The 23,943-nt window shown below is 40.9% G+C and overlaps 1 protein-coding gene across 2 annotated transcripts in view; it reads right to left on the reverse strand.

Moving 5' to 3' along the window:
• mpped1 (metallophosphoesterase domain containing 1) overlaps positions 1–23,943 on the reverse strand; it is a 38,001-nt gene that overhangs the window by 9,626 nt on the left and 4,432 nt on the right. For both annotated transcript variants that reach the window (XM_072672942.1, XM_072672943.1), the window contains exon 4: positions 16,079–16,304. In XM_072672942.1, coding sequence (XP_072529043.1) covers positions 16,079–16,304 — 226 coding nt within the window. The remainder of the gene's footprint in view (positions 1–16,078; positions 16,305–23,943) is intronic.

Genomic DNA, 23,943 nt, shown 5'->3' on the forward strand with positions numbered 1-23,943 from the left:
GTTTGGTCTAGGGTCTTAGAAAATACTATTCTTCTTATTTTTATTATACATTGACTTTATACATATATACTGCTATACTATCCTAAAACATTTGAATTCACTTAAGTCTATAACAATTTATTAATGGAATTATATGATAAATGTCTATTATATGTAAAAATGTTTTTCAGTATGGTTTAAACCCTGTATCTGCACTGTACACTGTGTAAATAATTCTGGATGAAATAGAAATGCTCTATAATAGCTTGGAAAAAAAAATCTAATTTTACATAAACTTCCATTCAAAGTTAAAAACATTTTTGTCTTCTCCTGAAAAAATCTCCATTCTGAAAATACATGTTTTTCATGTACATATACAGATATACAGTAAACATCAAATTGACAGACACACCACACATGTCTTGTCCACTCATATAAACAAAATTGTCTGTTGTGCCTGCCTGCAAATGTCTGTAACACACAACCCTTAGGCACATACTCTGCTTAGTACTAAAGTATCCTCAGTATATCACTAAAAGCCTAAAGTCTATAAGACTGAGCATCTATTAAGCGTCTAAACATTAAAATAGAGAAAACTCAGGTGTTCTGATGTGTGTTCTGCTGCTCAGCTTAACTTAAATCCCAAAAGTGTGCTACTGCTGTGTCTAATCCACTCGCACCAGCGCGACACACACTAATCACACACACTACGCCACCATCATGTCAGTGTCACTGCAGTGCTGAGAATGACCCACCATCCAAATAATACCTGGCTGCACATATACACCATAAACAGGGGTCCTCCAGAACTCAGTGGGCCCCATTGTCAGGGAGAGGTAATGGCAGCATGGGAAACTCCTCTTTAATACAGCATGTGTCAGTCAGCTGTCTGATTGTCAGAAACTGTGCAGTATCGTAGTTGTTTATTTAGTTAATTAAATATTTTCTACATCTCGCCCGGCATGCTGGCACTATTTCTGGGAAACAGCATTCCAGCAAACAAGCATGAGATTCAGGAAAACATGCAATGTTGAATAGCAAGGGATGTTCTGTAGGAGAAAGGCATTCCAAACTGAACAGCCATAAAAATGCAGTTTAAAAACCAATGTTCTCTAACTGAATCATTCCTAAGAGCCTTTGTGAAAACCTTTGTGATTTTAACATGAAAAGAGTCTTAAATAATTGTATTAAATAATGGTAATTGCTGTGGAATTATTTGAGTTCAACAACTATGCAAATTCAAGTCATGCCCAAAAACCACCTATTGAATTTCCATATCTATTACAATTAGATAACCCTCATTTGTGCTCTACTGAATCTATAATGGTGAAAAGTACTTAGACCCTGGTGATCAGCATTTGTGATATTTTTTAAAGATGCAAGCTAAACTCTCCCACTCTCAACTGGCCCATACAAATACATATACACTTGCCATCTAAATTATTCACCCCCACCGCAAATTAGGTTTATTAGCAATAATAAACCTAACTCAATTTTGTGTTGAACAAATTTAACACAAAATAACACTTTTAATGTCCACTGCACTTCAGAATTATTCAAACCCCTAAACAAAATCCTTAATATGAGCACACACTTGCCAACCAGATAGAAAATCAAGGATTTCGATAGTTGCATCCGGTGTGCCTGATACAAAGTAGCTGGACCGGTTAGGGGTTTGTTTACTGTCACATTTGGCTGCATGTTTAAAGTATGACGATTATAAGAGAAGGTTACAGAGAAAATTATACAAAACAAATACCATGATATTTACAATTGGAAGCAAAGTTCACAACTTCAGAGTTAAAGGAACACTAAAGGCTAAGGTTAAAGGCTACACTACCTGGATGTGGCAGAAAGTGGAAGCTATTAACGGCTGCCACCGGATTCTTGAACAGACAGGTGGTCAAAACCCATCGAGTGACTGTAAAAGACCTTCAGCAAGATTTGATGGCAGCAGCCACTGAGGTTTCAGTTTGCAAGGTAAGGCGAATACTAAGCATTGAGGGTTACATGCCTGTAAACCTCTACTGACCCAAAAGTACCAGAAAGGTCGGCTCCAATCTGCTCAAATGAACATAAATAAGCCACAGACGTTTTAGGATTCTGTTCTGTGTAGTGATAAAACAAAACTGGAACTTTTCGGGCCTAAGGATCAGCGGTATGTCTGGAGAAGGAAGAATGAAGCATATGCTATAAAGAACACCCTGCCTGTGAATCATGGCAGTGGCTTGGTGATGCTCTGGATCTGCTTTGCTTCCTCTGGCACTGGAAACCTGCAATGTGTGGAGGGTAAAATGGCTTAAATCAAGTATCAGGAAATCCTAAGAGAAACTGTCTTGCCTTCTGTGAGGATGCTGAAGCTTGGGTGTCATTGGATCTACTAACGGAACAATTATTCCATGCATACCTCAAAGTCCACCAAACCAAACCACAGTCCTGGTAGATTCTGGAGTAGTCAACACAGTCGTTTGACTTGACCCCCATATAAAATCGGTGGTGGGATTAGAAGAACGCAGTTGCAGCACGCAAACACAAGAATATTAGTGAACTGAATGGGCTAAGGTTTCTCAGGAACGCTGTCAGAAACTGTCTGGCTAAGCATCCCATTTGCAGCAGGCTTGCAACAGGTTTGCAACAGCCAATGGATTCTCTACTAAATACTAAAGGCACGCCATCATAGGGGGTCAAATAATTCCGAGACTGCAGAAGTGTCATTTTGCGTTGAATTTGAAGAAAGCACAATGTTAGTTGTGTTGAGCTTTTTAAATTAAACTTAAATACATAATAGTAAAACATCTGCAGTCAACCACATACATTGGCTTGCAAACGTTTGGGCGTGTCTCAAACTTTCTGTTACTTCAACTAGCTAAGAAAGTAAAATATGACTTTCCTTTCAAAAGCCATGAAGATACAGATGGAAAATCAGCTTGATATTTTAAGCAAGATTACTTTTTTCAACCTTTTACAGATTCAAAATAACAAAAAAGTGCCTGAAACAAATGTTTGGACATTCTACATGGGCAGCCACTTTGGCAAGTATCACAGCTTGTAAAAGCTTTTTGTAGCCAGTCTTTTGATTCTTGTTGGGGATAATTATAGAATTATCTTAAAAAAGGCTTTTAGTTCTGTGAGGTTTTTGGGCTGTCTTGCACACACTGCTCTTTTAATGTCTATTTACAGATTTTCCATTATCTTTAGGTTTTTGGGGACTGTTAAGGCAATGGCAAAACCTTCAGCTTGCACCTCTTGAAGTAGTCCACTGTGGATTGTGGGGTGTATTTAAGATCATTATTCCCTTTTCACTTTTAGCCTTTTTACAGATGAGATGATGTTTGCTTCCAGAATTTGATGGAATTTAATTGAATCCATTATTCCCTTTACCAGTGAAATGTTCCCCATGCCAAAATAGCACAAGCCCAAAAAATGATTTTACCCCATGCTTCAACAGTTGGAGAGATGTTCACATTCTTTTTTTCTCTCCAAACATATTGTTGCTTATCATGGGCAGAAAGTAAAGTAGTTGTTTAGAGAAGTCTATGGTTGCTGATTGTTGAAACAAGGTTTGAGGAGTCAGACTATTCATATAGCTTTAAAATTTGCATCACTTGGTCTTTCTTAATGATGACTGTGTACATAGCCATAGTATATAGTCCTAACAAATGAAGACCCTAATAAAGGTTACTGAATCTCTTGTGGTGCCCAAATGTTTGCATGTTGTGGTGCTTCTTTCCTTTTCACTCAAAAATATTGGAAAATTAAAATAACACACAAAAGCACACAAACAAAAGAATATTCCATCTTTCATGTAATGCCTTTAGAGGTCCGCTCATCGAAGTACTGCTTTTCATAGCAAATGAAATTTTGACCAGGGGTGTACAAGAATTAAGGTTCACTTCGGAGATCTGTAAGCTGACTTACTGCCTGATCTGCAACTTTTACACTTAGTTTTCAAATTTGTGATCATTTATGAGGATGCTGGCAAAATTCCCAGTCTTAGTGTGAAATCAATCAAGGTCATTAGTACTATTTAAAAATAGTTCTGCACTCTTTTTGCTTAAGGTAAGGAAATATGACATTATTAATATAATAAGGTTTGCTTTTCAATGGCACTGTGTTTTGTTTTTTGTGTGCCGACATTAGAGCAGACGTCAATCTTAGGATGTAGTAAAATTGTTCATTCATTGTCGACGTGCTGAATTTAGCTTTATAGCTTATTCAGCACTGGCTTGATTATGTGAAGGGGTTTGTAGTTGGATTGTGTTGTATTGACTTAGTTTTGTTAGCTGCTCTGCACTGAGCTGTACTGTGGTTACTCTTGTTGCTTTGAGATGTTACAGAGTTGTGTTGAGTGCTGCTCTGTATTGAGCTATACTGCTGCCCTGTTGTGCCGGGTTGTGTAGTGTGGTGCTGTATTGAGTTGTGTTAGTGTCTTGCTGTATTGAGCTGTGCTGAGCAGTGGGGCCGGCTGCAGCCCAGACTTTGATGTTTAATCTGAGAGAAGCGAGCGGTCCATTCACACAGCCCTCCCAGCCTGATCAGCACAGCAGGAGAGCCAGGCTCATACACACTCCCTAGCCAACGAAGCCCCGCTCTACACACACCACATGAAAAAAAACACACACACACAACTGCAGACAGAGAGAGAGAAGCCCTGGAAGGCAGGGAATATCTGCCTCTGACAAAAGAAGGATTAGCTCATCCTAGAGCAGACGCAAGTGTATGCACGTGTGAGAACGAGAAAGAGAGACAAAGTTATACATATACACACACGCTTGCCTTAAACAACTTTTTTTGTTAGAGTTCTGTTTCTGATACATTTCTGTTTCTTTCCCTTCTCTGCCCACAACTCCGCTTCCTCTCTCTCTCTCTCTCTCTCTCTCTCTCTCTCTCTCTCTGGGTTAAATGTGGCATATTTGGGACATTTGGTCCACAGCGTGACTTATACAACACTCAGCAGGTTCAAAAGAATCCAAAGACTACTAGCATGGTGTGCTGCATGAGACACACACACACACACACACACACACACACACACACACACACACATATTAGGAATGTCTCAATCCATTTTGTTTGCCCTCTTTCCCATTTGATCTAAGTACTTTATTGCTGAGATCCGATCATTGTGGTTTTATAAATATACAGCCACACAATTTAAGTAAGATGTGCTGCTGATTAATACTAAAGTAAAGTGACTTTATTTTTAGCAAAAGCTTATAAAATATTATTACTGATGTAAAATAAGTATTTTTAAGTGTTTTGAATGTTCTGATTCCGTTTTCTATTTAAAGTGCATACATTAGTGTACTCTCAGTTTTAAATGAACTGTTCAAGATAATCATGCAATACTCTCATGGGTAAAACATTTATGCAAGAGTTTCTAACCAGCCAGAGTGAAAACATCGTGGCAGTGTATTTGCTCACATGGTTCTGGCAACATGGGAAAAAATGGCAGAGTAGAACGGCCTAACTACAAAGCACTAGAATCACAGACATTACGCTGGTTTCATGTTCTATTATAATATAGTTCCACACTGCAAACTGTGTTGTTACATTATGAGACCATTCCTTATATACCTTCATCATATGTTTCCTTATAAATCTTAAGTGTGGAAGTCCCTCCAACACAGACAAAAGGCTAGTTTGTAATTTCTAAAGTGTGCCACGCAACAGTTCAAAACATTTGTACTTTGTGTGAACCTGTGCATCTGCTGCTATGTGCTGTTTACTGATGTAAGGAGCAGTGTTCCACACCACATCACATCATATCTGAATGGACAGACTAAAACAAAAAAATCAGACAGCTTTCATTCTTCCCACTCAGTCCATGTAAATATTCGCTACGTTAGCAAGCGCCCTGAACACCACGGCGAGCAAAGTGGAACAGCATTGAATTTCTACATTAAACTCTTCACTAAGATGGCTGCTGAGGGGTCTGTTTAATCAAACCTTGCTGATAACCATTTGAATGAATGCTGAAAGAATTAACATTGTTTTAAATTTAAATTTTTAATCACAAACAGGAGTAAATCTGTCCAACCATTCAGCCCTACCTTCACTCCATGTCAGTTTAACTTGTTTTATAGGCTGCCTCATTGATGATACGTGGAGCTTTTTGGCTGGAGTTGAACATTTTTAAACTGGATGGAGTTGGGGTGTTTGGTTAAATTATTGGGGTGTTTAAGAAACATCAGTAGTCTCAGTCACTGTTTACCTAGAGGGCACCGGAGGTCCAGTTCTCAATCAGTTATATTAACAAAGGATCGGAACTGGTTTAGGTCTAAAATAACCATTTCGTTACACAATAAAATATACCTGGATTAGAGTAGGAGATTCCAAATGTCAGGCCCTCGTTATTGCACCCTCCCCCGGGGCAACCCTGAGCCGCCGCCCACAGGCCCAAATAAGGACTTCCGCCTCACTTCCTGGTTTTGTGTTGATTCCGGTTCACTTGTTGTTCATGAGTTGCACCTGGGACTGGGAGCATTTAAGGAGCTCCATGACAGCCACTCCTTGCTGTGAATTGAATCTTATTGAATCTCCAGGAATCTCCAGGAATCTCTGCAACTCTCCATGATTCCCCATGCGTTGGTGGCATGTTCAGGTTGGCAAGAGTTCGGTTCTTAGTCTAGAGATATCGTAGTCTGATTCGAGAGACAAGCATGTTACTTTCGATTCCTGCTCATGGTCCTTGGCGACCCCAGTTCTAGGCAGTCGCTACTTACTCAGGTTTGACTTGCCTCATTTTCTAGTCAGGCAGTTGGCTCTTCAGCTACCCCTGTATGTTCACAGAGCGCAACTCTGGATCTAGTTTATAGTTACCCCTGTTGCCCAAGCTAGGCTGCTTACCCTGTATTCCCGCTCAGTTTGACCCTCAGTTGCTGTCAGTGTTTGTTACGCTTCATAAACAATCTTGCTTTGATTCCATTTCTGCGAGTGTTCATCCCTTCTTGTCTGGCCGTACATGTCATGACACCAAATACATATAGATTCTGCTGTAATTATACCCATGTCTGCATATCCCGAAGATTTGATAACACCAGTAATTTAAAAAGAAATACAAAACATTGTGCGTTCCCCACCTAATTTAGTTCGTGTCATTTCAGTTAGAGGCTACCAGAGTCCATATCCGGTCGGGAGATATCTGACCCAACCGAAACCAAAAATCCTTTACACTGTACCCAGATAGTGCTAATACTCGCAAACAATTAATTTCCTTAACTAAGTTAAATAAAGACAAAGACAAATGTAGCATATTTTACCTTTTCATCTAAATATAGTCTGAAATGTTGGTTTATTGTTTGTTTTACTTAAATGTCAGCTGATGCCTATAGAATTCCAATATCAGGTTTAAATATGCTCTTTGTAATAAAACAAGCAGTCAGTCAGTGTTCTTTTAGTGCTTATAATATCCATGATTATGCTCAGAAAAGTGTACTGTGACCATGTGATGTAATTTAACAACAATAATTACTGTCATATCACCCAGCCCTACATCCAGCCTCTTCTGGAAACCCATTTATAAGATTCAATGCATTTATCAGGTTAGAATTCTGCTGCTCAGGCTCACTCAACATTCAACCATTGTGACTGAGCTACATCTCACTGACCAAAAAAATGTAGATGTCAGTGAATGGCACTCTTTAGTGAGCTGAAAATCACTGTCCTCCTCATTCCACATCACCTGAAAAGCGTGCTTGTGTTGTAAATGTGCTCTTTTTTTATATTCACAAAAGCATGCAGCATAGTTTAAGAGAATTTTTTTTCTGTGATGATCTGCTGTAGAAGGAATGTGTCAAGGACTAATAATAGTGTACAAGATCAGACTCTGATACTGCAAATCCATTATAGTCACGGATGGATATGTTCACTTTAGGCCTACACTAAAGAGCCGGACAGGCCGAGACCAGCAGTGACAAACCCATCTGTGCAATGAGACATCTGCCCACACAGCCTGACACCTCAGATACACATACACACACACACTGGCCTGGGCATACAGCAGACTTCAGAACAGCTGTGTGGACTCTCACTCATCAACGGGAACATTCACAGCACTGATTAACATGATGAGCCAAATGCACTCTCTTTCTCTCTCTCTCAGACACACATACAGTTTAATGGATGGAAGTGGGTTCTACATAGGTGCAGCAGTCCTCCTGTCAATGTTTGCTTTATTGCACCTCCATGCATTCTTAAGGGGATATTAAAGGGAGCATGTTTTATCCTAATAATAAAAAAATGCAAGTAGCCTCATGAATAACAGCCAACATAAATAGGCCTTTTCTGCCACTGCAAAAGCAGACATATTTTGCATTCCTTTTGAAAATCAAGTTTGCTTCATACATGCCAACAAAAGGCCCTCATTGGACATCTGCAGGGAGGCTCTCAACACTTCCATCTGTGTGTGCTTCTGTGTGCATGCAGAGGGTACAGGAACATGCTCTGCTATAGGAGTGGCTACCCCATCTGACTCCAATCTTTTGATGAGTTGAAACTAGATGATGATTAGTGGCACACGCTGATGAAGCCACATATGATGTTGCTTATTAATAGATGAAGTGTTCGGTTGTTTGGCTTGGAGTGCAGGCAGAAAAGAACAAGGAAAGAAAAGAGTGAGAGGAGAAGGGAGGAGGTAGAGGCCTCAACCTGGGCTGACATATGCATGAGTTAAACTATGCTTACATAGCTTTGATATGTGCAAGATATATGAGGTTCCTCCACACATAATCCTACTGAACTGCAGTTAAACATTTGTTAAAAAAGGAGAGGAAAACTGCTATTTCAGCGCTAGCTAACAGAAGGGAGATAATAGGGTAAAGACAAACAAAAGAAAGAAGTAAGTAGGAAGAAAATGGAAACGACGAAAGGAATTCTTTTGTTAATATGTCTCCTAAACCTCTTCCTCAGTCTCCTTCACTCACTCACCCACTCGCTTGCATGCTCACTACATGTCGGCTGATGCACTGTAATAAAGTTTGATGTCAAAAAGAGACAACCTCATCACTGCCTTTACTCTCCATCCTCCAACACATCCACCCCCCACCCCCCACTCTCCATTCGGGATGGAGCAGAAGCTGTAATTTCAAGCTGAGCCATGTGGTGTGGACAGTGTGAAAGCAGCAGACATTGGCATGTGCGTGTGTCAGTGAGAGAGAGAGAGGGAGAGAGGGATAGATAGATAGAGAGAGAGAGAGAAAGGAAAGGAGGGTTATTTGAGGCTGAGATACAGATAGGTAGCTGGATTTTGTCAAATATAAAAGACACAGTGTCTCTACCCGCCTTTCCTACATTCTACAGAGCCCTGTGGAATGCTCCACAAGTACCGCCAGCCCCCTCCCACAACATATCACACTCGCCAGTCTCTCATGCACCTGACTAAAACACATACACATAAACTTCAGAGAAACAAAACACACCATAGAATCCATAGGAATTAATATGGAGTTGGTCCACCTCTTTGCAGCTCCTACAGCAGGTTTGGAACTCTGCAGTTACTGAGTCAGCAGAGCATTGGAGACTTTTATGCACTGTGCTCCTCAGCACTTGAATATCACAATACTCAACAGACACTGCATGTTGCCTAAGTACTCTTGAAAGAGGTGGGTCCTCAGTCTGCATTTTAAGACAACAGGTGACTCTGCCATTTGGTACCATGCTGGGATCCAACACGCTCTTCAGAACGACCTATTCTTTCACTTCTATTTGTAAAGGCAGACTGTATAGCTAAGTGCTTCATTTTATAACTATAGCAATGGGACTGAATAAAAAAACTTGGATTCAAAAATTAAAATGTGCATCCCAATACGTCTGTAAACTGCATCCATATACTGTATATGAATCAAAATAAATTGATGCAGAAACTTCAAGTTAACCACCAGCACGAAATAAACTATATTACACAGTAAATCTCTGGATACCTCCCCCAACAATGCCTCTTTTTTTGTCTCTACGTCTGTCTCTACTTTCAGGGGGACTTTAAGAGCATGCAGAAATGTGTGGAACTCTGCACACTACTAATGAGTTCCCACTGGAAGGGCTCAAACACATGCGTAACTTATAATTATGTTGCCAATACGTTAAAGTAGGTATTTGGTACAGCATGTGTGTTGTGCTTGGAGGACGGGGAGAGGGTACCATACATCTGCCGCCGGAAAACAGCTCTGGAGAGAGGGCTTCTTTGGGAATGAGGGAGTAGAAAAAAGGAACAATAGAAAAGTGAGAAGATTGATGGGAATAGATGTGGTGTGCAGGGATAGAGGCAGAGAGGAAGACGGATAAGGAGAGAGAGAATACATGAAAGGACAAGGCCATGCCAGCAGACCAACAGTCTCAAATAATATAATGTAGGGTGAGAAAGTGTGACTGTGTGTGGAGTGTGTGTGTGTTGTTGATGCTAGTGCCAGGCCCCTCAAGTCTGAACTGTGAGGAGCAGGTGCAGAATAGCACCATCATGTGTGTGCCACCACCATGGCATCCATGTGTGTGTGCATGTTTGAGAGCTAGCTAGAAAAAAAAGTGTCATATGGTGATGCTTGGAGCAACACAAAACTATTGCCTCCTGGGTGATAAGAAGGGAGGGAGGGTGAGAAGCTCCAGGGTCTTACCAAGGAAGGCTAAATCATGGATGGTGTGCGCTTACACACAAACACACAAAGCTTAGTTAATGTGCTTGGTGTTAACTGTAATTACAACCAGAGAACTTTAACCCAAGCTATAAACAGTCCAGTCTAAATCTCTTCTCTGCTTCAGTCCAAGCCTCTGGTTGGAACTTCTAGTGCACTTTCCTGGGTGACTTCAACAGCAGCAGCAGCAGCTATTTAAATAATGTTTAGAAGTGCTGCAATAGCTCATTTCCAAATAATGATCAATTACCATAAAAAATGTGTGGCTTTCTGGGCAGATGAAGGCGTTTTCAAATGACGGTTTGCATGCGTGCATGTGTGTGTGCTGTGCATTGAGATGAGTTTTTTTCTCTTTTAATTGGCGACACTTCTAGTCCACAATGATAATTGTCTCATATGCCATAATTGCATTCTCTTACTTTATGGACAAAGCATATAGAAAAAAAAGAGAGGGAGCTTCTTTATTAAGAGTGCGAAGCCACAGCAATGAGAGAGGGATGAAGAAACACATAAGTGATGTGTGTTTGAGGGAAAGATGAAAGATGTTTGTTTGCGGGATGTAGCATGTGTGTGTGTGCTACTAAAGTCTGGTACTAATTCAGTCTGTAAAACTGCTGGACCTCCTACCCCCCCCCCCCCTCTCTTTTCCACGGAGTGATAGTTGCCTTAGCAACCGTGGCAAATCTTCCTTTTCTCAAACAGATGTCCCATTTAGTTCGAAATTAGAATGTGTAAAAACCCAGGAGACTCAAATTATTTCAAACTTCTCCGGGAGGAGGGAGAGAAGAAAGGAAGTGAAGAGAAAAGAAAGGAGTGGCAAGGGAGGTAGAGAGATGGGCATAGAGAGAGTGAGAGAGAGAGAGAGAGAGAGAAGGGACAGAGAGAGGGAGGGAGAGACTGAAAGAGAGGGGGAGAAGTCCTTGTTGCCTCTTCCTTCAGCAAAGGTGTGAAAGTGCCTTCGCTGTGGGCAGCTCTCACGCCCGTCTGATGCCAAGGCAAAGCCCAATAGCTCCAGGCAGAGGGATCAATGGCAAACAAGAAGTGAGAAAAAGGGAAAAAAATCAAGAAAGAGCAGTTAGTCTGGCTAGTGTTATTTACAGGGGTCATGGGTGGACCTCTACCTAAACCAGACCATGCAGAAAACTGGTATTAAGCAAAAAAGCAAAAAGGAAATTAAGGAATGAAAGGAACTAAACGAAACAAAGAAACTGAGCATTTGGAGGCTCGTTCTGCCCACATTTTGTCAAAAATTACTAAGCAATCTTTCCACAAAAATGAGTGCACTTAAAATTCGTTCAGTATGGCATACTTTAAGTGGCATGGTAGATGCACAAGATAGAACTGCAACGCTAATGCACACGCACACACACACTGAGAGCACTGAAAAGAAAAGCAATGTAATCCCCTAAGACCATTTCATAGGTAAATTGAGGCAAAGTCCCTCAGAGAAAACCAGTGCCGTGAGCATTCCCTCCTCCCCATCTCTCTCTCTTTCTCTTTCTCTCCTCCCCCCCCTGCCCACACAGTATGATTGACAGCACTATAGGGGGAGCCTCACAATCAGCAGAACAGAACACAGAACACCATGTTAAAAACAATAAGAAAAGTATATAAGAAAAGGCTCCAGTAACTTCTGGACTTCTGGATTAGTCCATTTTTACATCTTTTAAGACTTCATTTGCATCTTTGTGAGTGTATTTTTGAGGGGTGTATGATGAGATGGCTAGGGGGCGCTCCAAAGCCCAGCCCCCCCACAGCTGTTAATTGAGCGGGTCCTCTTGTGGCCAGCCCTACATAGCCAAAGCAGTCGTTTCTCTCCCTGAGGGGAGACCCAGCCGCCACCATGCTAATCTCTCCTCTCCTCAAATCACACTCCGCATCAACCGGCACCTTAATTAATTCACCAAGGCACACAGGCAAGGTCAACCAGTGAAGCACACAACCCTTACTTCTTCTCCAACTGAAAGTGTCTTCTCCTCCTGATCATTAGGCTTCTCTTCCACCTATCTTCCTCTCCTCCTCCCTCATCAATCCCTCCATCCCAACACAGAGATGTTCATTAGTGACTGAGAGCGTGTGTCCTTCATCAGTGAGGAAGAGCCATCAAACAACAACAAAAAAACCCTGAAAAGACAGGTACACTGCCTCTGACACCAAAAGACAGGAAGGGGAGGATGCTCTTTCTTTCCTTTCTTTCATTTTTTCATTCTTTCTTTTTTTGATGAGGTGTTTTAATTGGGACACTATAGAAGAGAAGCAAATCCTCAATAATTAAAAAATCTAATTACGGAGTCTTTTGCATCTCTAGCGTTAATTATTCCTCATGGAGTCAGTGGGTAGCTAACATTTCTTCAATTTTCATTTTCTTGGAAAAAAAGTTCCTCCACTCCTCCTTTGCTCTATCTTTTCCCTCCCCTGCCTGTCGCTTCCTGAGCATGGGGACCTGTATGACAGCCATCGTTGGACATCAATAACAACACTCAGACACTAGTTTGAAATAACAGTCACATACACACATACACACACACTTGCATGCACTAGGTGATTCAGTGAGCACAAAGAGCTACAGGGTTCATCTGTCTTTGCCCAAAATTGGCACGTGCTGCGTTCAACAGCATCAGTGAGCCCCCTACTGTGCTCAAAGCGGCTCAGTGCCCAGAGAGATAGAGTGAGAAACAGAGAGAGTGGGAGAGAGGGAGAAAGGGGAAGGAATAACCAAAGAAAAGCAAAAATAAATAAATAAAAACAGTAACAAACTTTGACTGCTCTTCTCTACCTGATCCTCCTGGTTTTTAAACAATGAGCACACAGATACAACCGACTCTATCTTGCCCCACTACACATGGACCAGCATGGAAATAACACCACATTGGACTGCGGACTGCATATGCAGTGCTGAATCCACTTATTTGCACTGTGTTTGCAATTATTCAAAGCTTTACACCCCCTATTAAAATGCTAAAAAAGCAACACATTGACTCCATCATACCACTAAACATACAGCAAGTGGCATTTCTCCGCTTGTAACCCCCCATAGTTTACACAGGTTGTGTGTGTGTGTTTGTGTGCACAAGCAGTACAATATCTCCACCCCCGTGGTTTCTGTATGTGTCGATTATTTCTGTCAATAATTGTCTGTGTGTGTCTGTGTGTGCAGTTGATAGCATACGAGGAAGGTTCAGCACTAAGTGTGTCTGTGTGAGTGTGTATCAGAACAGTATGTAGTGTGGGTCCTACACATTGTTTGTACTTCACGCTTTCTGAAAGGGACAGCTATCCTTAATACTCCTTCCTCCCACACAGGCTTCAGCCTGCCTTTAGTCTCACTATCTCCTTTACACACACACACACACACACACACACACACACACACACACACACACACATACACCACACACACTCAAGCACACACACACACGGCCCTGCTTCTGTGGATCTTCGGATGACAAATGACTTGTAAACTTGCATTAGCGTCAGCAGAGCAGAAAAACACGCCACATGTTTCCCCCATGCTGTCCCTTTCATTCCAGAATCACCGCATGACAAATAGTCCGGATTTAGGGAAAAATGCAGTGTGCCAAGATCTCATTTAGCCTGGGAAGAAGCGCTAAAAAAGTGTGTGTGCATGTGTGAGTGATAGAGAGCATGCATTTAACTACAACAAAGAGCTATGGGACGGACATTAGTATCACTGATCTCAAAGACTGCCAACGGAAGGGACTAAGAGCGGCAGAGGGAGGGGGCAGAACAGGACAGATGAAGCAGTAGATGGAGCAGTGAAGCTGTTACAGGCAGCGCTCAGTCCATCAGTAATCAAACGTGAGAGGTGAGAGAGAGAAAGTGAAGTGTACAGAGAGAGTAAGGAATGGAATTCAGATTAGTGAACCTTTGCCCTGATGGATAGATGAAGCGAGAGATGGAATTGCGGTTGGGTGGATAAAGAAATGGACGTCGTCAAGGGAGCTGGAGTTGTGGTTGAGTCAAACGATGCTCAGATCAGAGGCTGTCATCACCCGCGGCAACACGGGACTCGGTCCATAAAGCATCCCTGCGTTAGTGGAACAGCGTCACCATGGTGAGGAGACTGGAGTTGCTCTGTCCCACTGAGAAGCACGCCCGACTTCGAGTGACAGGAGGAGGGAAACGGATGAAGGGATGGTGGGATGGACTGATGGACAGAAATGTAGAGAGAAGCAGAGAGAGATGAAGAGCATGCACTAACTCTTTTCTTTTCCCTCAGGCAGAATAACATTACCAGGCTTCAGCACCACTAATGTTTTATTAGGACTGCAGACCCAACATGCACAAACACACACACACACACACAGACACACAAAAGCTGGTTACTTCTTGACACATTTGAGTGGATTAATATTGCATAGCTTTAATCTAGCTCATGAGTTCATGACTGCAGCAAACACCATTAGAATGACACATGTGCTCATGCATGCACACATACACACATGTTCCTGCACACATTTACACTTTAATCTTTAATAATGGTAGTTCTGCTAAGTCTGATTAACAGGTTTTAAGAATTATTTACAGAACCTGTCTGTCTCTCAATATACCCGAGTGAGGCTGCATACATAGTCGCACATATACACCTAAATACAATCAGGTGGTAACCATACAAACTGTCTAAACCACTATTCTGGCAGAAGGGACCAAGATGCCCCACACTGGGCATCAATACACAGCCTCCAGGGCTTACCTAAAACATACCCTATACACACCCACACACACATACATCTGTCTTCTTCACTACTTCCTCATATTGCCATTGTATGTGGTTGTGCAGAGTCCTCTTACAAGCACACAGATTCCCTAGGTGGGAGGGAAGCAACACAATGAAGTGTGCGCTCGATAAGGAGGAAATACAGTCTTGGACAAGGAGGGATGCCAGCAGAAGTGTTAACGAGAGAGAGAGAATGGGGGAATTGGGAAGAGATGGAGCAAAAATAGAGGCGGACTTGAGGGGGAAGGGAACACAGAGGAACATATGGTGATGAACAGAGAAGAAGAGACAGAGAGAAAGAGAAAGAGATAGAAAGACAGGGACAGAGAGAAACAGAAAGATAGAAACTAATGTACTCTTCCCACTTCCCACCCAGTTCCACTGCTTCAACTTAACACTTCAGACACTAACTTTAGACTTTTGTATACATGTATATACATAACAATGTAACATTACATTACATTTCATAGAAAAATGCTTTTAAAAATGTTACAAATTCATTGTATGGTGACAGCATATCTGCCATTGCCATTTCCATAACCTTCCTTATGTACTTGCAGTTATGCATTCATCAGTTAGTGTTGTTTTTAGCACGCTTGGCAGGCACGAACAGGTCACAGGTACCTGACACTGCACGCCCACAAAGCAATCTTGAGTTTTAGAGTGGAAAAGAGGGAGAGACAAAAACAAGAAGAGGGACGTAAGACAGAGAAATAGAGACAAAAGTGACACTCACCACGGTGAGCCATAAATACGAAAGCCTCTGACGGTAACATCTGAGTCCTGCAGGTAGATGCAGTTGGTGAGCAGCGACTGAACATTCTCATAGTTCTCTGGCTTCAGTTTGGAAGCAGAGGGAAAGTAGTAGAAGTCCTGCTTGATCAGGTCAGCCATGAACTCCTGATCGAACGTCAGCTCATGGTTTCCCGCGATCACAATCTTTATCTCATAGGGTAGAGTGCCTACACAGAGAGGAAATGAAAAGATAAACATGGGGGGAAAGCTGTACATTTGAACAGACTCTATTTTGGTTACACTATAATATTTCAAAGACCTCACGATGTCTAAAGCCCTTTTCGGACGGGATTAAATTCACATGAAATCCTGGGGTAATTTCCTCATTCATAGGAACTTGGGACTTTGCTTCACTCCAAACTTAAATAAGTACCAGTGTCTCTTCTGTATTTCAGTGTGTCTTCGACCACTTGGATCCCATCTGTTTGGATCTGACATTGTAAATTGAACGTATTCATGTGACCACGTGGTGCAAACATTCAGTTACTAAACTCATTTGACTTGTCATTTTGGCTAAAACGTTTGATGTGTCTAAACCAATAATAGGTCAAATATACATAGTTTCCTTGCATTTTCTATGAATAAGCAATAAAAAAAACCATGACCTTAAACTCTATACACAGCTGTGGGTTGCCCTGTGAGCAAGTGCATGCCACTGGTGTGCTGCTGTCCAGAGAAAAACGCCACAAAAGTAGCTTTCATTCTAGATTTTAGTGTCATGTTTACTCATCATGTGGATGTTTTCACACTTTTTAAAATAACCTTTTAGTTAATTTTTGAAGCCTGGGTTAGGGTTAGTGTGTATTATGTAATATGTGTATGTTTTATACACTCAAACATTTACATTAAATGCATCCATAGAGTAGCAGTAACAACAACGTTATTATTTTCACACAGGACTGAAAGTTCTACAACAGGGTGTGTGGTTGAGAATGAGTCTCTAGTTTAGCTTGGCGCTCCACTGAGCTTTGTTCCAAGTGTGTTAATAAATCCTGAATGTGTAACGGTAAAATATTAATTGATTATAACAGTTAATATGAATATATTTATCAATAATTATGTTACGGTTTATCCATAGTTAGTCCATCTGGTAAAGCAGAAGAAAAAATATGTTACGCTTAATTAGGAAGCAGATATGAAAGGTTTAAAAGACAGATACAACAAATGAATTGAGGAAAGAACAGAGAAAAAAGGTTGTTAATTATTCAAAGCAAATCAACATGGTGGCATGAGCATGTACGGCTGAGAGTGGATCAGGAACCCTTGTCTTTATTTATGATGGAAGCAACAGGATGATTTTTGAAGTGAACAAAAGCAACTTGCTGCTCATACTGATTCAACTAAATGTGTTTTTCTGCACTACATGTATCTTATACAGCTCAGCCAATCTGTATGTAAATTGTGTGAAATTAAAGCAGACATTCTGCATTTTAACCTCACAGCAATGGTTTCATTTCATTTGTTCTGTAGTACAGAGCCAGTACAACACAAATTTTGTCATTGTCCAATTACGTATGGACTGCACTGCGTATAATTATCCTGCGTACAGTATTACTGAAGGCAACAGTGGGAAAACAATGCAACTCTGAACAGCCAGGTATGCAAGGATGGTACTTTTATCAGAAAAGATGCAGCATGCATGATATGATATGGTTAGCAGAATTACCAACAATAAATCAAAAAACCCACGGGAGGAAAGGTAAAGGTGCCACTGCTGAAATATTTATGAAGCAGCACCGCAATTAATATGACACCTTATAATTTCTACATCAATAATAAACAAACATTAGTACACTTCATTCCATTTCTGTCTCCAATTTGTAAGCGTTCACTAAAATATTCATATTCGGCAGGGAGCGGACCTGTCCACGCCTGCCAAACACACAGACAGTCTGTCCCCACAAATCTCCAATCCTCCCGCACGTGCTCCCAGCAGTGCACAGAAATTTCTGGCAAAAAAAAAATTACGGCAAACATCTGGAGCGCTCCCTTTATTTGAAAAGTGTCATAAAAGAGACGAGATGCATCAGAAAGTGTCAGGTTTGGTATGTGAAGGAGAGTTCAATCACGCCGTGTTTTGACAATTATGCAGTCAAGCGCGTCCCTGAAAAGCAGCAATTAAATTGAGGGCGGGAAAGATTGGGGAGGGGGTGAGGATCTACTGAAATGACAGCATGCAGAGCACACACACACACATACACACACACATATGCACACCCATACATTAACACACACACACACTATGAAATCTAACACATAAGGTGTGAGATATGAGCAATTTACCTGATGTTAACACACAAGCACATTATATTCTACAGCTCCTCTAGAAATCTGCAGGGATAAGCACATTTACACTGTCACTACGAGCAGATCGTAAAAGTCAGAGTCATGGAGAAATGAGCACGAGTTTGGCTGTTCGGAATAGACACACTCTCAGAGTTTTTGCTCTCGAGCTGGAGAGATTTAGAGCCACTGTTACAAAAGGTAAAGCTTCGCTGCTTTTAATGATACCTTACCATCTCCTCTTCTGCATTTGTGTCCTTATAATTGAACTCTTATCTTGTTTCCTTGCCTCTTGCAACTTTCTTCTCTTCTACTTCACTTGCTGTGTCAGTATATTACAGGCAGGTTCATACTGATTCTGTTCCTAATTTACAGACGCTTTACCTCACACAATCAAAACATTTGTTTTACAGCTGTAAGGTGTCTTTTCATTACCTATTTCTGGCAATATTATATTTATATAATATTTTCAAGAAGCTGTGAATTTTTTTACAATTATTCCACATGCTTCATGTTTATGACTATTTGCCAATGGTTTCACTTTGCATATGTGTGAAAACCTCTCATATTTGTCGGACCACGCGGCTCGCCTTGCTCTTTCTCCTATAGATAAACGGCCCTGCTGCTTCTGAGGCCCGGCGCAGAAATACAGAGAAGAATCACCGCTTCACAATGGAGTCATTCTCTTAGAAACACAAAGCAAAAATATAGTCTTTGGAAGCAATCAATCACGCAAATACAAAACGCCAGCGCGAGGGAGGAGGGGAAAGAGAGAGCCCGCTGCTTTTGTGATGGAAAGAGAGGGAAAAGGGGAGGAAGAGAAAGGAAAAGATGCTTTGCTGGGCTCAAACGCCTAATCCGGACACGCAAATGACTGGATGTTGCCTGTTGTTATTAGCCTCCATCTTTCGCACCCTTTTGTCTTTGATTTCAAAAGCCGCTTTCAAGCAACAAATAGTTTAAATTTCACTATGAATCTCGGCGACAAAAGCTTCTGTTCTTTTCATGTACTTTCCGTTCAAAGGAAAGCAATTAAATAAAACGAATGCAAGTGCACGCATGCCCACATAGACATATATGCATGCACAAAGAATAGTATGTGCACACAGGCACAAGCACACACAGACACACACACATACAATCTCTTTCTCCCACACACGGCTAGTAAACACAAACTCAGACCTCAAAGCACTGCGTGCTTGTGTGTGTGTGCTCATGGTGGGCCTGCCGAAGCAGAGCTCTAGAGGTGTAGAGACCAGGAGGAAGCTTCCGGATCTAAGTGCTATTGTCCCTGTGTGTTCTGGTGGGTGGTCTCTGGCCTTTGATCGGGAAAATCCGTCAACCTCCAAATTCAGGGCTTGTTCGAGGGGATTATTGAGCTCACATACTACGTGTGAGTGTGTGTGTGTGTGTGTAGCTTTTTCAGTAATGCAGTAGATGTTCTTGTGCTAAGCTTAGTCCTAAAAGAAAGAGTATCAGTTAGAAACATTTAGGGTTATTCTTTATGGTGGGTGTCCAGTACAGTGTTTTTTACATCTAAACCACAATCCAACCATTAAAATGTTCATGGCACGTTATTTACGCATACAATAACAAATACTTATTACAGGCAAAATTGATAAATGAGATGAAAGGAGATGATATTTTTAACTTAACTTTTAACTTTAAAAATATTAGAATTCAACTCTTAGGCAAATTTACTAACTTAAAGGAGAAATCCACTATCCCACAAGACTTCTGCATTATTTATTGAGTCATTCAGAGTTTGTTTAGAGTATAATGGCGTGTTGTGGAAAAAATGAATGGCTTAGATTTTCCTTACAGGTGTGGTGACAGGATCCAGGGATCATAATGTCTACAACTCAATACAACCATTTTACGTGCTATTTAAAACGATCTTCTAGAACATTACAGAACCTTCTTATGATGTATTGCTAGTTGATAGTAAAATAAATATTATTTGAGTTTTACTTCTGCATGTATATCTCCACCCTGCATGTTTGTATTTTAAGAAAATACATTTTAGTGGGTGGCACAATGCCTAAGCGTAGGCTCTATCATTGGTTCAATCCCCTGACTGAAAAGACAGAGAGAGCATGATCGGCCTTGCTCTCCCTGGTCCTCCACCTCCTCCATCACAGAATTGGCACTTAAAGTCCCCCTTAGGCGTGTTTAACTGTGATGCTGCATTTCAAAAAAAGAGTTCCAAGTCAGAGAAAGCCTCTCAATGTGATAGGGGAGATCAAATGTGACTAAATTGAGGAGAACTTTGTGCAAATAGAAAAAAATGCTGTAGGCTAAAATATTGTTTTAAAAATATTTTAAAACAATGTCTTGGGCATTGTTAAGCATCTATAATAATGTAACCATTTTTACTTCAGATGTCAGTTACTTGTCATCAACATTGGTGGGTTTCTGTATGGCACCAATTTACAATCAAAACATTCTGAATGATTTCATTCACTATTTAATCATGCAGCCTTAAAAATGTAAACTAGTGGAGATCCCCTTTAATAAACTGGTCAATTCTGTGCAACTCGCAAAAAAACTTTTAATGGTTCAACTTAAGCTACAAGGCTTAAGATTTTGAACTCTATATCCTACATATACCAAGGCTGTATTCACACTAGACCCTATTTCTGAAGTATCTCAGAGAAAATGTCTTGTACTGCTCTAGGATCAGGCCCCCTTGTCCTTAGAACTGTAATCTTTAGTACGTAAAGAGCACAAACAGATTTTATATCAGCAGTCAGCATTTAGATAACCTGGTCCTGCAAAAATATGGGCCATTGTGTCTGCAGTGTATTACTATCCGTCAGTGCAGTAATTCAAGCCATTGTGGACTATAAGAGACTATGGACATGGTCTATGTCTCTTTTCAGACTCCTTTAGGCTCTTTTTCTCTCCTCTCCCACTCTTCCTCCCCAGTGCCCCCTCGCTCTTCCTCTTTTTCTCCCCATGCACATTATTCATGTGTCTTTTAGACAATGTTTTAACGGAACAAAATCTTTCTAATACTGCCCAAAATAGAAGTGCTGATTGATTCAATTCATTTTTAGGTCATGCAGAACCGGCAGTCTTGTGTCTTAGCCTGAGAGACTGGGGACTAGATACAGGGCAGAGACAGAGGATGGAGGGAGTTCAGTGTTAATATTATGGAGGGTGCTATTTGCAGGACCAGCACCAAGCACACACTTCTGAGAGTTTGCGATCAAGAAGCTTTTCTAACCTTTTACTCCAGGGCCTACAGGGCCTACCTCTTCATCTCATGGCTTTTAAAGTCATATGAAGCTTTGATGCACTACATCCCTCCTTTATGTGTTTATGCCTTTTTCCTTTCTTTCTTCCACTCGCTTTTCTTTTCTGTAATCCATAATCCATATCCCCTAAACATAGGGAGCGAAGAGGGAGCTTTTTACCTTACGCACACTGCTAACATGGAAACAAGATTACGTAGGTGGTTTCATGTGTTTCTCTATCAAAGTTTAATGTAAACACCTACCCTATCATGGAGGGAATCATAATTAAGGGAAGTACACAACCACTGCTCACCAAAAAACATTCAGAAAGCATTATTACTCACACACAAACACACAGATAAACATGAACAGCATTATTCACTTACCAAAAAACATACACTAAGCTAAAAGAGTGGATGAGAACCAGAAAGAAAAAAGAAAACAGAAAAAGCAAAAAAGAATGTTTTGATGAAAGCAGATGGAGAAAGAGCACAAAAACATTTTCCTCTTGTGGTGCATAGGCCTGAGTTTGATAGAACAGAGGCTTGTCTTTGGTTTAGTTAATGACCGGAGGCACCTCAGTAAAATATACAATGTTAAAGAAAAACACAATACCAATAATTTCAGTGGAATACTGATGACAATTTCAGTGGCCAAATATGCAAACCTAAACACAAGCTCACAAACAAGACCAGGAACCAGATATGTTGACTTGCTAAGAAGTTTAGATTCAAAGACAAAGAATAAAAAAAAAAACATAATACTGACTACAGTCCATCTGTGGAGAGGAAAACTGCGAAAACCAGGTTTTGCACGTGAGTGTACTTGCAGGCACCCACACACAAACACACGCGCACATAGACAAAGTACCAAACATAAAGCACAAACACACATGAAGAGACAGATGGAAAATGATTTGGCTCTTCAAGCTATTGCCATGTGAGATTCTGTTTTGTTTTCAATGTTAAAAGCTGTAAAGGGGTGTCAAGCTTCCTCGTTAATAACCCACAGCAAAACAACCTTCAGCAGAGTCAACCCCACACAAAGGCGAAGAAACAGAACACAGATGCAAAGCTTGAAGGAGCGAAGATAGAGAACGCATTAAAGTTTCATGATGGATTTCTCTCTATATAGACTAGAGAAAGAGCAAAGGGGCTCTGCAGAACTGAGGGGAAAATGCAGGGAGGGGCGAGAAAGTGAGAAAGATATAAACTTTTCCCCCAGCTTTCTTTTCTTTTTTTCTTTTTTTTGCTACACACGCACACACACCTTTCACTGCCCACATGGCTGTTGCATCATAAACGGAGGTGATGTATTATTCATAATCTGAACAGGACAAGAACAAGACAGACTACTGCAATCCTCGACCCCTCAAAATGAGACTCGGACAGAGAGAGAGAAAGAGTGACAGATAGACAGAGTGTGACTCTAGTTATACCCTTAGCTTCAGTATTTCTCCTTGACGTACCTTTACAGTGTAGTACCCATACTTAACTAGAACACTGGGGTGCAGTACATTCAGAACTTCCCTCTCACTTCTTCAGTCTGCATGAGCCCAATATGTCTGACTGAGAAAAACTGACAAGTTTTGTGTGTTCATCACACACTCACACAGACACACACACAGCCTTTAAATCATCAACTTTGAGACATTGTTGCGTGATCAGTCACTGCAATGCTCATCCAGGACTACCTAACAACAGCAACAGTCGAGAAAATACAGTGCTGCTGCCAGCAACAACTACGCAACTATTGATTACACAAAACAATATGCCAGATGAACACTGTCCTTCTGGACATTCCTCACTACTTGTAATTTACACATCCTGCTCATATATTATATTAAACGGTACTAACTAATACTGTCCGAATGGAAGGGAGAATTTTGACACAATCAGTATGCATTATGAGACAAATGGGAAGAAGCATTAAAATCTACTCATTGAATGCAATGCTGTATTATAAATCATATGGAATAAAATGCAAAGCAAGTGCTGCATGTTTTGAATGCTAATATTGCTGACACTTGTTCTTCAGGGCCCTTGTTACACTTCATTAGCATTTGGTAAATTATTCTAAGGAGAAAATAGTAACTGATAACTTCTCACAATAAACTGTTGAATGGCGTGCATTTATCTCACAAAGACACACCACAAAGTTTTCTCAGAGAACGTTGTGGGCTTAGACTGTTCCTCTGAACCATCAGATAAAAAAGCAACTTACAGTTTCAAAATCATATTAATTCAGTCCCACATCAAGTGGCCTTAAGCCTAATGGATCATAA

The sequence above is a fragment of the Salminus brasiliensis genome, chromosome 2 (genome assembly GCF_030463535.1).
Source record: "Salminus brasiliensis chromosome 2, fSalBra1.hap2, whole genome shotgun sequence".
Classification (NCBI taxonomy): Eukaryota; Metazoa; Chordata; class Actinopteri; order Characiformes; family Bryconidae; genus Salminus; species Salminus brasiliensis.